This window comes from Anopheles arabiensis, chromosome 3, assembly GCF_016920715.1.
Source record: "Anopheles arabiensis isolate DONGOLA chromosome 3, AaraD3, whole genome shotgun sequence".
Taxonomy (NCBI): domain Eukaryota; kingdom Metazoa; phylum Arthropoda; class Insecta; order Diptera; family Culicidae; genus Anopheles; species Anopheles arabiensis.
In genome coordinates this window covers 74,845,172-74,861,008 of record NC_053518.1, presented here as the reverse complement: position 1 = coordinate 74,861,008, position 15,837 = coordinate 74,845,172, and the positions used below count along the sequence as shown (strand labels likewise).

Below are 15,837 nucleotides of genomic sequence, written 5' to 3'. Positions count from 1 at the left end.
TTAATCGAACTGATGCCGCAGCTTATGCCGATGCGGAAACAATACCAGAAAGGGAACAGCCGGCAGCACAGCCATATTCCTTCAGGGACATCGAAGAAGGGATTGAGGTGTTCAGTGCAGGAAATTAGTACGATGGCAGGCTGGAGTGCTGAACAAAAACTTATAATGTGTCGCAAGAAGCTTACGGGTGTGGCTCGTAGTTTCCTAGGAACTCTTGTGGGTATGACGACGTTCCAAAAGCTGCGCCAAGCACTGATCAACGAGTTTGGACGTAAAATGCGGGCGAGTGATGTCCATCGGTTGTTGTCAACACGACGTAAGAAAAAAGAAGAGTCTGCTTTAGAGTTTGTTTACTCGATGCAGGAATTGGCAAACCAAATAAAGTTGGACGAAGCAAGTTTGATCGAGTACATTGCGGATGGGTTCACGGAAGATGAAAATCAGCGTGCATTGTTTTATGCATCTCAAAACATTGCTATGCTAAAAGAAGCACTCTTTATTTAAGCACTCTTTATAAGAAGCTGCTCTTTCATGTTCCTATCGAGCCCAGTAGCCGTAAATTCACAGCGTTTGTCACGAAAACAGGGCTGTATGAATTTTTACGTGCACCGTTTGGTTTTTGCAATTCGCCAGCTGTTTTCATACGTTATGTGAACTATGTGTTTCAACCGCTTTTGAATAGTGATGTGATGAACCTCTATATGGATGATATTATAGTGCATGGTGTTACAGCCGAAGAATGCCTTGAGAAAATGAAGAAAGTGTTTGAAAAAGTGGTGGAGTATGGATTACACATTAAATGGAAGAAGTGTCAGTTTGTACAAACTTCCATCTCGTTTCTTGGTCATTTTGTGGAAAATGGAACCATATCACCCGGGCAAGAGAAAGTGGCAGCGATAACGAAATTTAAAGAACCTTCTGATGTCAAGGCGGTGCAATCATTTCTAGGGTTGACAGGATTTTTTCGAAAGTTTATTAAACAATATTCTGTGGTAGCGAGACCGTTGACCGACTTGTTACGTAAAGATGTGAAATTTGAAACGGGTGAGTCTGAAGTTAGTGCATTTAGAGCGTTGAAGGAAGTGTTGGTGAAGGAACCGATCCTAGTGTTGTACAATAGGGAAGCTTATACAGAGCTGCATACGGATGCGTCCAAGAACGGGTTCGGAGCTGTGCTACTTCAGCAATTTAGTGGAAAAATGCATCCAGTTTTCTTTTGGAGCAAGAAGACCACGGAGGGAGAATCGAAGCTTCACAGTTATATATTGGAAGCAAAAGCAGTGTATCTGGCAGTGAAAAAGTTTAGGCATTATCTTTTGGGAATACAATTTAAGTTGGTAACAGATTGTATTGCTTTTAAGCAAACATTGCAGAAAAGGGATGTCCCTCGTGAAGTGTCGGCTTGGGTCATGTTTCTGCAGGACTTTTCTTACGTAGCCGAGCATCGTCCAGGGCGTAATCTGCAACACGTAGATTGTTTGAGCAGATACCCGAATGAAGTGTTACATATTGTGAGTGAAGCGATCTATCGTATTAAAACTGCTCAACAGCGCGATTGTGGGCTTAGAGCCATCGTGGAAATGCTTTCTAAAGGACCATACGATGATTTTATATTGAAAAGTGGAGTGCTTTACAAAGTGTGTGATGGAAATGAACTACTTGTAGTTCCACGAAGTATGGAGAAAGAGATTATTCACGACGCGCATAATGATGGTCATTTCTCCGTGAAAGGTACGACACATGCCATCAAACAGAAGTATTGGATACTTCATCTCGAACGAAAGGTGGCGCAAGTAGTGAATAGTTGTGTGAAGTGCATTATGTTCAACAAGAAGCTTGGTCACAAAGAGGGCTTTCTGAACTGCATCGACAAAGGAGATACACCACTGCATACCCTGCATATGAATTACGTCGGACCAATGGACGCGACAGCGAAGCAGTATAAGTACGTGCTAACGGTAGTGGACGGATTTTCGAAATTCGTTTGGCTCTTCCCTACAAAGACGACCAGCGGAGAGGAAACGTTGCGGAAGCTGGAGGTATGGTCATCGATCTTCGGCAACCCGGCGCGCGTCATCAGTGATCGGGGTTCGGCATTTACATCGCAGATATTCAGCGAGCATCTGAAGAAAAATGGTATCGATCATGTCGTGAGTACTACTGGGGTGCCAAGAGGCAACGGGCAAGCGGAGAGGGTTAACCGAATTGTACTAACGATTTTGTCAAAGCTTTCATCTGACGATCCCGCGAAATGGTTTAAAAATATAAATAAAGTTCAACAGGCTATTAACGCACATAGTCACGCGTCAACGGGACGATCACCATTTCAGCTGATGTTTGGGATACAAATGAGGAGTAAGGCGAGTGATCAATTAATAGAATTGTTAAATGATGAGTTATATGAGGAATTTGATGAAGATAGGAAAAAAAGAGACTCGAGGCCAAAAACGCGAAAGCTCAACAACAGTACAAAAGACAATATGATAAAAAGCGCAAACCGGAAAGGGGTTATAGTGTAGGGGACTTAGTAGCTATCCGTAGGACTCAATTTGTGGCGGGACGGAAACTTGCGAGTGAATATATCGGACCTTATGAGGTAGTTCAGGTGAATCGAAATGGGCGGTACAAAGTCAGGAAAGTGTGTGACGCGGAGGGTGCGAACGTAACGACGTCTAGCGATGATTGTATGAAGAATTCTTATCAGCTCTGATTGTATTCTCTGACCGAGAGAATTCTTATCAGCTTAATCAGTCGCGTTCTGAACTCTGACCCGATCAGTAGCGTTCTGATCCCCATACCAAACAGTCGCGTTCTGAACTCTGATCCGAACAGTAGCGTTCTGATCCCCAAACCAACAAGTCGCGTTTTGACCTCTGACACAAAAAGTCGCGTTCTGACCAATCAGTTCCAAAGTGAAATAAACTTGTAAATTAACAACATCTTACAAACATATACAGTGTTCGGACAATTAAAAGTGCATATCACATCTAACCCCACACCCCACATGTCACTTGTCACTCATAGCATCAACATATAAACATTGTACTCCGCCTGCGGTTGTTGTGACCCCTCACTGTGCAGTTGAACTTTGGGCTATTTTGCGATGGCGACTGTGATCTGTAAGAAATGTGAAGGTGCTATTAGCAACGATCCAATTCCGTGCTTCGGTCTATGTGAACACTACTACCACGATAAGTGCATTGGACCTTTCTAGTGACGCTGCCTACCTGTTGGAATCGTTGCAGTCCGATTTCCGCGATACCTCACGTTCTGTGACTGTCGTTCTGTCACTGTTCCTCTTCACTGGATTGTTTTAGAAACGAGATAGCTTTGATGAAACAGAAATCAGCATCGTCAATTCGTTCCGTGAAAGATATCATCGACTCACTTACTGCTTCTCACTCAATGGAACGCAACTACCCTGAGGCTCCACTACTCACAACGCTTGATGAAGTTAAGCATGGCATCAAGGAGCTTGATCTCATGCACCGTGAGCTTCTCACTTCCTTAGTCGCTACGTGAAACAATAGGTCGAGGTAAACATTGTACCGAGTATCAGAGCGTGATTATCCAAACGAATGCGAAAGACGATCCAATTTGTCATGGATCGATCGAGCAAAATTTCGTTTAGAACAAAAATCATGTATCAGTAACCTTATTAATAATAATCCTTTGTTCCGTATCTACGGGACACTGAACCCGGAAGGGTACAGAAAAATACTTAGTCGTAAGATGTTACCATAAGCTCGAGAAATATTCGGAAGCGAAGAGCATTACATCTTTCAGCATGATAACGACTCAAAGCACACATCGCGAACAGATAAGTGTTATTTGGTAAACCAGGATGTGCGCGTTAGTCGCTACGTGAAACAATGGGTCGAGGTAAACATTGTACCGAGTATCAGAGCCTGATTATTCAAAGGATAGCGGCTGCTGGAATAAAGTGCACGGGTCCTTTGTTCCGTATCAACGGGACACTGAACTCGGAAGGGTACAGAAAAATACTTCGTCGTAAGATGTTGCCATACTCTCGAGAAACATTCGGAAGCGAAAGCATTACATTTTTCAGCATGATAACGACTCAAAGCACACATCGCGAACAGTTCAGTGTTAAGTTAAGTTAAGTTAAGTTAAGTTAAGTTAAGTGTACCTTATCGTTAAATCCATCGTGGAGGCGTTATTCAACATAACCCCGATGAAGAAAGAATGTGCAGATTCTATTAGGTGACTCGTCTCTCAGACAAATATGTAAAGTTAGACGTTTTCACACCCTTCTGCTAAGCGTACCACCCTCCCTCGCGACCGTTCTCTTCTTGATACAGTAAGCCCTGTAAGCAATACTGAAGTCCTATCAGCCAAGCTGTTAAGACCTCTGTCTGTTTCTGAATATTGTATGATGGTCCGAGGACCACTTTATTCTCGGAGAACAATTGATTGCGTTATCCGGTTGAACAATCATTCCATTCGACATTCTTTTATTATATTACCCAAAATTGCATGTCCAATTATTAAAGGTCATGATTTATTGAATTCGCTCAACATTTCTATCGTATTACTAGGCATTAATCAACGGAACCTAAAGAGATCAAAACAGTTACGGATTGATAGGCATGATTAAGAAGCTCCACATGATTGATTCGCACATAAATGATTCATACAATCGAGTTACAACGAGTATGGTACGAAACATTGGTTTACAATTTTCCACACAGCAAGAATAAATGTCACCTAGTAATAGGGACGATCGTACCAAGACGTGACAACTAACTATTCCGAATTTATCCAACTTCCGACAGCGTCTTACGATGCAGCTATCAAAAAGGACACTACCTTCGAGAGGAGTGTCTCAGAGTCCCAGTACATGTACTACTGCATAGTACTCCTGTGACGACGTCTCTTTTGTTAGCTCTGTCGATGGTGATGATACGAAATCTATCTACAACTAAATGTCGAACAGGAGCAAGACGTCACAACTAACTGTGGCGTCATGCATAAAGTTCTCGATGAAACAGTCACTGGGACTTATAATAATCGTTTTAATCCTATTCGGGCACCGAGGTCGTAGAATCTGGGCCGAAGGAAGCGATGGAACCGTTTAAGGAATAACTATTCCGAATTTATCCAACTTCCGACAGCGTCTCACGCTGCAGCTATCAAAAAGGACACTACCTTCAAGAGGAGAGTCCCAGAGTCCCAGTACATGTACTACTGCATAGTACTCCTGTGGCGACGTCTCTTTTGTTAGCTCTGTCCACAGTGGTGATACGAAATCCGATGATACGACTACATGTCGAACAGTAGCAAGACGTCACAACTAACTGTGGCGTCATGCGTAAAGTTCTCGATGAAACAATCATCGAAGAATCACAAGATTTTAGAGGGTTTATGATGTGTGTGACAAACTGACCCCTTGAAATAGAAACGATTATAACAAGACGTCACAACTAACTGGAGCGCCATGCATAAAGTCCTATTTAATTTAAAATTTAAGGAAGAGAAGTACTAGAAGGATTGTGCACTCTGCCTGTTTTAGAAACGTAATCCGATAGTAGAAAAGAATACAGCGCCTTCGAGCAGAATTTTCTACACGATTAACCGCATTTTCATCCTTAATCTGGCTGATATAACAAAGTGCAGTAGAGTATAGCACTCAGTGTTTAACATCTTCCGTGTTTACATCATTCTCAATCCTCACATTTATATTACGCATATTCATAGTTAAACAGTTCATAACCCTATGCTCGTTAAGAAAGTTAGGAATTATGAATTATGATTATTAATAATGAAAGTTGTCTATGTGATTCAGCGCGATGTAAATATCACTTCCAACAAAGTTTTCGTCCCATTGAAATTTCAATTTTGTGCGGCAGCGGTAGCCCAAAAAGAAGATACCCCCAGGAAGAGACCAGATGTCATTCTAGGGGATATAACTGCACAGCGGAGGGATCGGTAGCCTTACTCAGTGGTGAAAAGCATCCTGCGCGTGATATGTCCTACCCTCAAACGCAACAAATATCAGCAAATACGCATACTTGCAAATCAACAAAACCGCAAAAATAACCCGTCTACTGGTAAAGCCAAAGACATTGTACCACCACTTTCTAGAATGCCGTCGTCTGCACACAGCAGTTCCAGCAGATCAGATAAATAAGATATAGTCTTCGAAGATCATCTGGAAAAACTTGAATCACGCTCCAATACTTTCTGGAAGATTGCTCAAGTCTGCAGGACGAAACCTTTACCAGTTTCCCCCTTTTTAGATAATGGATAAAACGGGTTCCATACCCGTGCAATCATTGTTCAGTATTACTGTGCAACCACAGTAATAACTGTGAAATTGATACGATACGATGATACGAAGCAAACCGGTTGTAGCACCCGAAAGATAAGTAAGTAAATAGTAGTAGCTCGTAACAATAAATACTCAACTGGGTCAACGCATTTTAACTGGTCCTTTAGAGTGAATGTAGGTAAAACAGTACACATAGTAGTACTGTGTTCTTGGATAGGAATCTTATATACTTATTTATGACTTTGAGTTGTGTATTGTTTGATTATTGGTCAAATGCACCAGCGAATGTGTTAAATCAAAATTATCGTGTGATGTAATAGCAATTAAAAAATATAATTAAATAATCAATAAATAAGAATAGCCACACACTATACAGCCATGTTACAATGTCCAAAGATAAAAACGAAGTGATGCTACTAATAGAATCCTTTTTTGTTATAAAACAAAAACATTGTCAAAATAGATGTGCTACTGATAAAAACGCACGGTACTGGTAGAAGGTACAGTGTAAGGGACTAACATTACAAATCAAAAGCACCACTTTTAAAAGGCAAATAGAATAAAAATCACATCACAAACATTCGCTAGATGCATGGGTTTTGTGGGTTAGTAGTATGTGTGATGTGGCCGCGTACAAGACGTGCGCTTGCACGTTACTCCTTAACAATAGCTAGAGCAACATCCTACGTACCAGCGCGTGTGTATGTATATGGCACGATACAATATCTTTACCGTTGCTGTGTGTCCCACGGCTGTAGGCGGATCAATGTAGTCGTTGAACAGGACGGCCACACCACCCCGATTGGCCGTCTTACACTATCCCACCCTCGCAACCGAGGTTGGTGGTGGTCAATACTTCGGATGGCCCACCGGTGGCGGCTGATGGTACGGATGGGGCAGATGCGGCTGCCGTCGCAAAACCTTGCTGCTGTTGGGTAGCGCCGCCACCGGTTGCTGTGGCGGTGGCGGCTGTGGCCGCTGCTGGGGCGTTGGTGGAGGCCCCACCGGTACCGGCAACTGTAGGTGGGGAGGAGGAGGAAAAAGCGAACAAGCATTAGTGATTGGTGTGCTTCCCTTCCCTCCCCTGCGCGAGACGAGGCAGCAGCTGCTACTGCCGCCGTCCCGTGCTGGTGTGCAAAACACCGAACGAACCATGAGCAAGATGGGAAACGTGATGCGGATGATGCGTGTAGAGCGGCGGTACGGGATGAGTATGATGTTGCTGTTGCTGCTGCAGTAAGGCGTTTGGCGCACTGGCGGCATTATTACTATTATTGGTGCTGCTGGGAGGGGTGGTGGTGGTGTTGGTAGTGTTTATGTTCATGGCGGTAGTGATAGCTGTGCCAGTGGTGGTGTTGTGGGATGGTGGACATGGCTGTTGCGCACTAGTGTTGCTGTTAATAATGCTGCCGCTGCTGCTTGCTACACTGTTACTACTACTGGTGGCGGACGAGCTGTTGCTGCTGCTGCTGCTGCTGCTGCTGTTACAGGCGGTGCTGCTACTGAGTGCGTTACTGCCGCCGATACTACTGCTGACGGGACTAACAGGGGTAGTGGTGCTGCTGTTGATCGAACCGGTGCTACTACCACTGCTGCTGCTGCTACTGCTGCTGCTGCCGCCACTATTGCTGAGAAAGGGTATGCGGGATGAGACGGCACCGGCTGCCACGGCAGCGACCGCCGACACGCCGGACAGCTTCGGCGGTATCTGCGGCTTGTTGGGCGGGATCGGTGGCGGTACGCCGCGCCCCCCGACCGGCAGTATTATTGTCTTCTTGATGGTTGCCGTCGAGCCGGACATTGGACTTCCTGCCGCTGCTGTTGCTGCTGATCCACCGCCGATCGCCGTTGTGGCCGCCTTACGCACGCCCGCCGCACACGCCGCCATCTGTTGCCGGAGCCGGGGATGGTTCCATGGATGGGCAGAAGAGTTTGGTTCGAACGTTATAAAGGTGGATGTGCAGAAAACAAGTTCGTTGGTGAAATTTTTACTTTTTTTTTCAATTCCGGTTTGGTTTTGTTTCGTTTCGTGTGTTAAAAAAGGGAGGGTGGATGGTGTAAGTGTGTTGTTGTTTGCTTGAAATTACATTCGGCAAGGTTAGTCGGTCGCATTACACATCGCCTGTGTGTCGTTTGCTGCCCGTTACAGCGGGAACAGTTTGGTACCCATGTAAAAACAATCCTCCCTAATGTTAGCTAAATGGCTATTGCTTTTCATTTGAACATAAAACAATAAACGCTACCCCAAAAACAACCACCTACAGTGCGGTACAACGCGCTAAACTAAACATGTACAATAAGAGGGGGAACCCCAACAAAACTATAAAATTCTAGTGTAAGATCAATATCAACTAAAGCAACGTGTTCCCTTGTTTTATCGCAATTTATATCGTCACTTCTAATTAACACACATCATCCAATATTTATTACTCTATTACGCGCATGGTAGGCACGACATTCCTTTCGTTAGTCTTTCTATGTACACTTTCACCGTGGGTATTTTTTTTGTTGTGAAAACATTTAACTGATTTTAGAAGAACATTTTTACACTGTACAAACAGCACAAAATGGTGAAGGAAATTTGTTTTTTTTTACAGTAAAATTAAATACAATCTGTAGCATATCATTTATTAAACATTTTGTGTTGAAAAAAAAAAACTAACATGAAAACTCAAATTGCAAACAATAACAAATTCCCCCGTTCAATTCACTGCAGCGATTAGTATTGGCCGCGCGCAAAGCAGGTAAAAGCATTATTTGCATTTGGAACGCATTTGTTGCAGCAAACAGGAATTTTCACTCCGCGAATTGTTTGTTTTTTTTTTGACACAATTAACAATTAACGTTTGATTTTGCATTGGAGTGGAGTTGAATTTTGTTTAATATATAGGAAGGAAAACAAAATGAGAAAAATAAAATTAGCTAATTAGAAAAGGGGTTAAACGCCTGTTTTGTGCGTTTCGCTATCAGTAATAATGATCGTATACTTAGTAGCTACATGAGGAGAGAAACTAAATCAGAGGTGTATAAAAAAATAAAAACTGTACTGTTCAAACTATGAAATGATGGCGCATGAAAAAAAATAGTTAAATTATAAAACAAAAACCTATAAGCAATAAAAACCTATGATTCTTCTTTAAAATGCTATTGGTAATTCAATAAGCCAACGAAAGGGATAAATAAGATTAGTGTCTTTGAAGCCAATGTGAAAACCAAAACACAACAAACTAAGTTCGATCAAACAAAGCATAAACATGAAGCGGCGAGCGCAAAGCAAAAAGAGGGAAAATACCTATTGATTGCATCAACTTAGCTCACATGCGTTTGGCAAAACGGAATCACTCAACAAATCATTTTCCCCTCCTTTATTTTCGCGATGCAATGATGAAAAACAATGAAAACCCAAAACCAAACCAGAAAAAAGAAAACAAACACACAAAAACAAAACAAAACAAAACAGGGGAAAAAACTCATATCTAATACAGGCACAAATTGTACGGTGAGAACATGATTGATTGTTTTGATCGGGGAATAAGGTTACATATACACTGTGTGGCGGTATGAAAACGCAGCGTTGTGCGTGCGAGCTACTTCGCGCAGGCAGTACGATGACTTACCTTTCCGGCCGGTGTGTTGGCGTAGGTGTCCGGTGACGCGCCGGCTGGCACGGGAGGCGTGGTGCCAATTGCTCCTGCCGCTGCACCGGCTCCACCAGCTGCCGGAGCAGCTGCACCGACCAAGGGGGGCGAGGTGACGGAAAGTTGCGAAATGGCCGTCTGTCGGATTAGTTGCCCCGGCGAGACCGAGCGAGCGATTCCGGTTGCTAAAAAGAAAGCGAAGGGCAAAAAAAAAAGATTGTCAGTAATGTTGTAGTCGTCAGCATACCGCATGCGTCACAATTCGCAACTATACTAAGTTAAACAAGCTAAAACATTTGGCAAGACATATGGAAGAAACACACACAAGCAAAAATACAAAATAAAATGATATTAATTCAGAAAATACAATCTCCGCAAATAAGCCACAAAATTAAGCTTCGCCATTAAAAAAAAACACACACACAGACAAACTAACAAACAGAAAAACATTGGCAGTAGTGAAAACACTTTACTTGGTGCGGTAACCGGAACGCTCGATACGGTTGCGGTCGGCTGGACAACTTTCGTCGCCATGCTACTAATCATTTGCCCTGGTATACCTATCGATCCTGAAGTGACTGTGAAAGAGCATAGAACAGGACCGGATAGTTTTTTTTTTAAATTACAATATTTCCAAAAACACTTAAAACGATTCGAAGAATATGAGCAACAGTATCGCATTTTTTATTTCTAAAAATTCAAAAAGACAAATGCCTCCTACTCAAGAATAGTTGTAAGAATAAGTGGTGGGTGCTCGGAATCAAATTCGGAGCCGATTCCGGAACTAATACCAGACCCGAATCCGGTACCGAATCCGGAACCGATTCCGAAAGTTGATCAGAATCGGAGTCGACTCCGAATCCGGAATCGATTCAGGAATCGGAATTGGCTCCGGAATCGGAATCGACTCCGGAATCGGAATCGACTCCGGAAACGCAATCAGAATTGACCCCAGAATTCAAATGAGCTCCGCAAATGACAATCAGTTCTTGAGATTAAATAAGAACTTTTAGAAGCGAAAGGAGTACATTAGAATTCTATGCGGCTATCTATGCATTGTAACAGTGGACCCAAACGCCTATTCTTATGGAGATGCCAATACCGACTTTGATTTCGAATTCAATTCTAATTTCAAAGCCAATTCTGACTTTGGAAACGATTCCGATTCCGGATCCGATTCCGATTACGTAACCGATTCCGATTCCGGAACCGATTCCAATTCCGGAACCGATTCCAATTCCGGAACCGATTCCAATTCCGGAACCGATTCCAATTCCGGAACCGATTCCAATTCCGGAGCAAAATCCGATTTCGGAAACTGATTCTGGACCTACTATCCGGAATCGATTCCAGAAAACTTCGGAACTGCCCGTAATCGATTCCGACGAATACTTCATTTTTCCCATCACTAGTAAGAATCCCCTCTTCAAGAAACTTACCAGTCGCTCCCAGCGAGGATGGACTTCCCGCAGCACCGACGGAGGGTACGCCACCCGGTCCAGCGCCAGCGATCGATGGCCGCGATGGTACGAGCCCGCCCGGTTTGGTAGGTAGCTGCGGTGCTACAAGCGGATGCCGTATACCGGTTTGCTTGCGGAGCAATTCAATTTCCGCCTTTAGCTGCTGTATTTCTACCTCCTGTTCCTTTACCCTGCGAGAAGAGAAGAGCGGAAAAGCACGATATAGAATTGAAAATGGAACTACAATACAATAACACAATTGTTAACCTATAGTTAAGAGTTTGTTTGAAGCGTTTAAAACCCTCGATAAGAGGTGTGCACGTGCGAACAGTGCGGACGCCCCTCCAAGCCATCATCTCCAGCAAGGTCAGTAGAATCTCTTTTATCTCTACACAAACTCTTATCACAGACACACACGTTCCGCGTGTTCCTGATAAGCATGCAGAGAACTGAACATTATCACCAGCGATGCAGCAACATTATTTAAGTAAATTGACGAAAGAACAACCACCACGGCACAACAGCACTGTATCGAAGGAACTGCGAGGAATGTCAATGACAGCTACACGCGGGAAACGGAGAGGCGTCCCTTGCTAAATGACAAGCTGCACCCTGGCGCCCTCTTGTATGCAACGATCAGAACACGCACAGGCGATCATGGACAAACGTTCTTGACAGCTTCCACACTGGATTCTATCTGTGTTCGCAAAACATGATGCCCAATGTGCGCACAATGTGTGCTCAAGCCGCTCGCCGCAACATATGAGGATGAACCCTTCACCAGGAAAACAAAAACAAAAAAAGAAACCTTTGCCCACATACCGTTTCTCCTCCTTGGCCAGGCTTTGGTGCAGCAGCTTCCGCTCCAGCTCGAACTGCTGCGCCTGCTTCTCCAGCTCCGCCTCCATCCGGAGCGACTTTTTGCTCTCCTCCTCCAGCCCCTCCGCGATCGTATCGACTCGCTGCTTCTCCTCGGACAGTATTTGCGCCAGGTCTTCGCTCCGCTTCCGCTCCTCGATGTACTTGATGATGATCTTCTTGCGCTCCGCCAGCAGCAGCAGCACGATCTGCTTCTGCCGGTTCTTCTCCGCCTCGAACTGCTCCTGCACCTTCTTCAGCTCGATCTCCAGCACCTTGTGCTGGTCCTTCTCGTGGTCCAGCTCCTGCTTGAGGCGCGACCGCTCGATCTCCAGCCCGTACGTAATGTCGTCGCCCTGGGCGGTCGTGTGCTCGTGCTTGCGCCGCTCGTCGTACAGCTCCTGCACGACGCGCTTGTGTCGCTCCTCCGCGTCCTTCAGCGCCTCGATCATCTTGGCCTGCGCCTGGCGCTGCTGCATCACGAGCGCGGCCAGCGAATCCATCTGCTCGCGCACCCCCGTCCGCTGGTCGCTCATCAGCCGCATCTCGTGCTCGGAATGGGCCGCCTGAAATGAGGACTGGCGGCTTGCGATGTTGCCGCTTGCCGCAAGCTGATCGCGAAACAGTGCCGCGTGCGGATCGTTCAGGTTCGGCGGCTTGCTGTACCGCGGCGCCGTTAGCAGCTGTTTGATCTTTTCCGTCTTGAGCACGGCAATCACGACGTCGCGTGCCTGCAGCTCGCCCTCGAGATAGCTGAGCAGCTTCAGCAGGTCCGCTTTGCTAAAGTCCATCTTCGGGTTGCGCTAAAAAAAACAAACACAAATGGAAAACAACGAGAAAAATAGAATAAGTAAGGCATAAAGGACGATAATGGAGGACAAAAGTAAAGAGAGGTCGTCACCTGGACGTTTCGTTAGTTTGCAGAATGTCTTGATTTTTCTGTTGGACAATCATCTTCATCTGTTCTTGGCAGCCTTCTCTCCAATAAAATCCAATAAAACGGATATTTTGAGCATTTCATGAGACAAAAAAAAGCTCCACCGGTAACTGGAAAAACCACCAAAAAGGGCAACGGGTCAATCACACCATCGTGTCGGTCGGCAAACATCCGTCCGTCGATTCCACCCTCTCCCCCATGCGCCTGCACTTCGTCCTCGGCAAGCAACACGGGCACATATCGCATGTCATTCTTGTTCTAGCACCGCCCGCACGCCATCACCTTCCCTTCCCTTTCGGGGCAAAGGGAATGATGATGATGATGATTTTCGCTCAGCATGTCTGTGGTGCCTTCTCTCCCACCCCATATTCCGGGTGTGTAAGTGCGTGTGTGTGCAGGACGAGGACAGTTGCACGCTCGCTGGGCACACTTTGGCAAACTTCAACCATTTCTCCGTTTGTGCTGGCCTCTCTTTCTAGCGCGCGTACCACACCACGCACTCTTGGATGATGGTGTGGAGCGAGGCGTAAAGGCGATGGGGCGCAAATATTGATTTTTCCAGTACAGGCTGTTTTCCCTGAGCGACGACACTATTCGTGCAAGGGACCGCGGAGAGTACGCGTATGTCGCGGCTTTCAAACAAAATACTTCTAATGTACATGTGTGTTGTTTTGGGGCACGAAATTAATTATATAATACGATGAACTACCAGTATGCTCCACAAATTATCAAAATTTGGAAAACCGCGCATATTCGAATCTTTTCTTACATGGTTCTTGCATGCGCCGGATGGACCACATGTGTTACAGCAAGAAATTAAAGCGATTTATCAAAATTTCAATCTTTCCGCTTCCCTGAGGAAGTGCTACCCCGTGTCCCTTTTACTCAACCACCCCTGTCAACTCACCTTCAGCGTATCGCTCGTCTGCTTGATGGCGGCCAGGTCGGCCTCGGTGAACTTGACCGAACCCTTCGGTTTGTCCGGTGCGGCCGACTCGCCGTCGCCGCTCGAGCTGGTGCCCACCTCCGCCATCGTTTGCCGACAGAGCCGTACCCGGGTGCCCAGTGTGCCGCCGTGCGCTGTACGGATGGAGACTGTGTGGAGTGCCACACAGCCACCGCCCGTTTTTACCGTGTCACGAAAAAAAACCGGGGGGGAAAGCCCTACCGTCGCCCCGAGAGCAGCAGCTCCACCACCCACCAAGCACACCAGCGGATTGTCGTTGCGGACGGTTAAAGGCTTGGGCGTTTACTTGGTTACTTTGATCCCGTCAAACTTCAGTGGCGTGTGTTGAGTAATCCCAGTGTTCTTCTCGCCAGCAATCGATCGGCGGTTCGTAGCTTCACTTTTATGTATTTATCCTGGCAGATGGTTTTACGGTAAAGTGCTCCTCACGCGAACAGACACTGTGATGCCAGGGATCAACTAAACTTTCGCGTGTGTGTCACACGTCACGGTGACTCTATTAGTGGGATGAAGCAAAAGAAAAAAGCTACCCTTCAGCAACTCCCTGTCCAGCGCAGCAGCTGTCCCGTGTGCCAAACCCGTGTGTGTGGTGTGTTTGAGCAGTGTGTTTTCTTCCTCCTCCAAGAATACTGTCTAACACCGACACACACAAACACACACACACACACAGAGGGAGATTTTACACGTTGTGTTTTTCACACTTCTCGCACGCTCTTTCGTTCTTTTTCTATAGCTCGCTCGCTCGCTCGCACCCTTCTTTTTTCTCCTTTCTCTGTGTGTGAAGGTCGCGAAGACTGACGATTGATGATGGTGATGATGGCGATGATCCGATTACCGCACACAACACCCAATATCAGCCATGAACTCTTGGCCCGAACCCCGTCTTCCTCCGCTGCTTTCTTCTTTTCTTTCAGTGCGCGACCAGGAACAGACACACACAATGAGCATCAGTGGTTGTGTGTGTGTGTGGTTGTGTGCGTGTGTAAGCTGCCCTGTAGGGAAATGCACCAAGAACGAGGTGTAGGGCGAAGGTGCAATCATCGGTGCAGGTAAGAGAATAGACACAACACACACACTTCGACTTTACCCGCAAGGGAAGGATGCTGTCATTCTTCCCCCGTTGATGATGTTGATGACGATGCTCAGTTGCTGAACACACACACACACAAGGAAGGAGCGATGATGCACTATGGACTTGATTAGAGCGCATAGAACGCAACAAAGAGCCAGCTACTGCTTCTTCTTCCCGCACTTCTTTCTTCGACTTTCGATTGCTTTCTTTGCCGTGAAAAAACTTGTCTAAACATCGCGTCTTACTGCACGACTTGCACACACGTACACACAGCAGACAGCGGGGCAGGGGTAATTCTTGGGCGCATCACCATCATCATCATCACCATCATCACACCGAGATGGTGACGTTCTTCTCTTGTTGTTCCAGCTTCACTTCGCACAACTGTTTGGATCGATGTAGCTTAACAATTACTTTTAAAATTCCTTCACACGGCTGATTCACCGCTTCAATGGGGTACGCCGGGAAACACACAAACAAACACACACAGCGGGCCCTTTCCCGAGGAAAAAGCTGCCGATTTTATTCCGCTTCCACGACCAACCCACAAGCGTTTGCAGAACAGACACAGGCGAGAGCCCGCAGCAAGTTGCACGACGATGTTGAGTGATGA

At 45.7% G+C, this 15,837-nt stretch overlaps 2 protein-coding genes across 9 annotated transcripts; one reads left to right on the top strand and one right to left on the bottom strand.

The window, feature by feature from the left end:
• Nucleotides 1-165: 165 nt before the first annotated feature.
• On the top strand, nucleotides 166-5,216 carry LOC120901183. Its single transcript, XM_040308892.1, has 3 exons — nucleotides 166-316; nucleotides 1,732-2,150; nucleotides 5,136-5,216. Exons 1-3 carry the CDS (start codon nucleotides 166-168, stop codon nucleotides 5,214-5,216), a joined length of 651 nt encoding a protein of 216 aa, XP_040164826.1.
• LOC120902322 (CTTNBP2 N-terminal-like protein) lies at nucleotides 2,303-15,817 on the bottom strand. Of its 8 annotated transcripts, XR_005739404.1 has the most exons (9): nucleotides 15,639-15,817; nucleotides 14,093-14,648; nucleotides 12,213-13,051; nucleotides 11,370-11,581; nucleotides 10,404-10,508; nucleotides 9,910-10,115; nucleotides 7,445-8,180; nucleotides 3,228-7,309; nucleotides 2,303-3,117 (listed from the first exon to the last, which is right to left on the bottom strand). XR_005739404.1 is itself a non-coding variant. In XM_040310991.1 (8 exons), the coding sequence occupies exons 2-8, from the start codon at nucleotides 14,216-14,218 to the stop codon at nucleotides 7,104-7,106; spliced, it is 2,430 nt and encodes an 809-aa protein (XP_040166925.1). In that variant the 5' UTR covers nucleotides 14,219-14,648; nucleotides 15,639-15,817; the 3' UTR covers nucleotides 2,303-7,103. The 8 variants fall into 8 exon arrangements, 7 of the variants coding, with proteins under 7 accessions (XP_040166925.1, XP_040166930.1, XP_040166929.1 ...); XM_040310991.1 differs by having other exon boundaries at nucleotides 2,303-7,309; XM_040310996.1 differs by having other exon boundaries at nucleotides 2,303-7,309; nucleotides 15,773-15,815.
• Between the last annotated feature and the right edge of the window lie 20 nt (nucleotides 15,818-15,837).

Excerpts from the sequence above, each read along its gene's own strand:
- LOC120901183 (XM_040308892.1), top strand. The coding sequence starts at position 166 with ATGTGTCGCAAGAAGCTTACGGGTGTGGCTCGTAGTTTCCTAGGAACT. Across the intron at positions 317-1,731 it reads TCGGTTGTTGTCAACACGAC|GTACGACACATGCCATCAAA; the intron begins GTAAGAAAAAAG and ends TCTCCGTGAAAG. Across the intron at positions 2,151-5,135 it reads AAAATGGTATCGATCATGTC|CGTCTCACGCTGCAGCTATC; the intron begins GTGAGTACTACT and ends AACTTCCGACAG.
- LOC120902322 (XM_040310991.1), bottom strand. The coding sequence starts at position 14,218 with ATGGCGGAGGTGGGCACCAGCTCGAGCGGCGACGGCGAGTCGGCCGCA. Across the intron at positions 10,509-11,369 it reads ATCCTCGCTGGGAGCGACTG|TCACTTCAGGATCGATAGGT; the intron begins GTAAGTTTCTTG and ends GCTCTTTCACAG. Across the intron at positions 8,181-9,909 it reads CCAACACACCGGCCGGAAAG|ATGGCGGCGTGTGCGGCGGG; the intron begins GTAAGTCATCGT and ends CTCCGGCAACAG.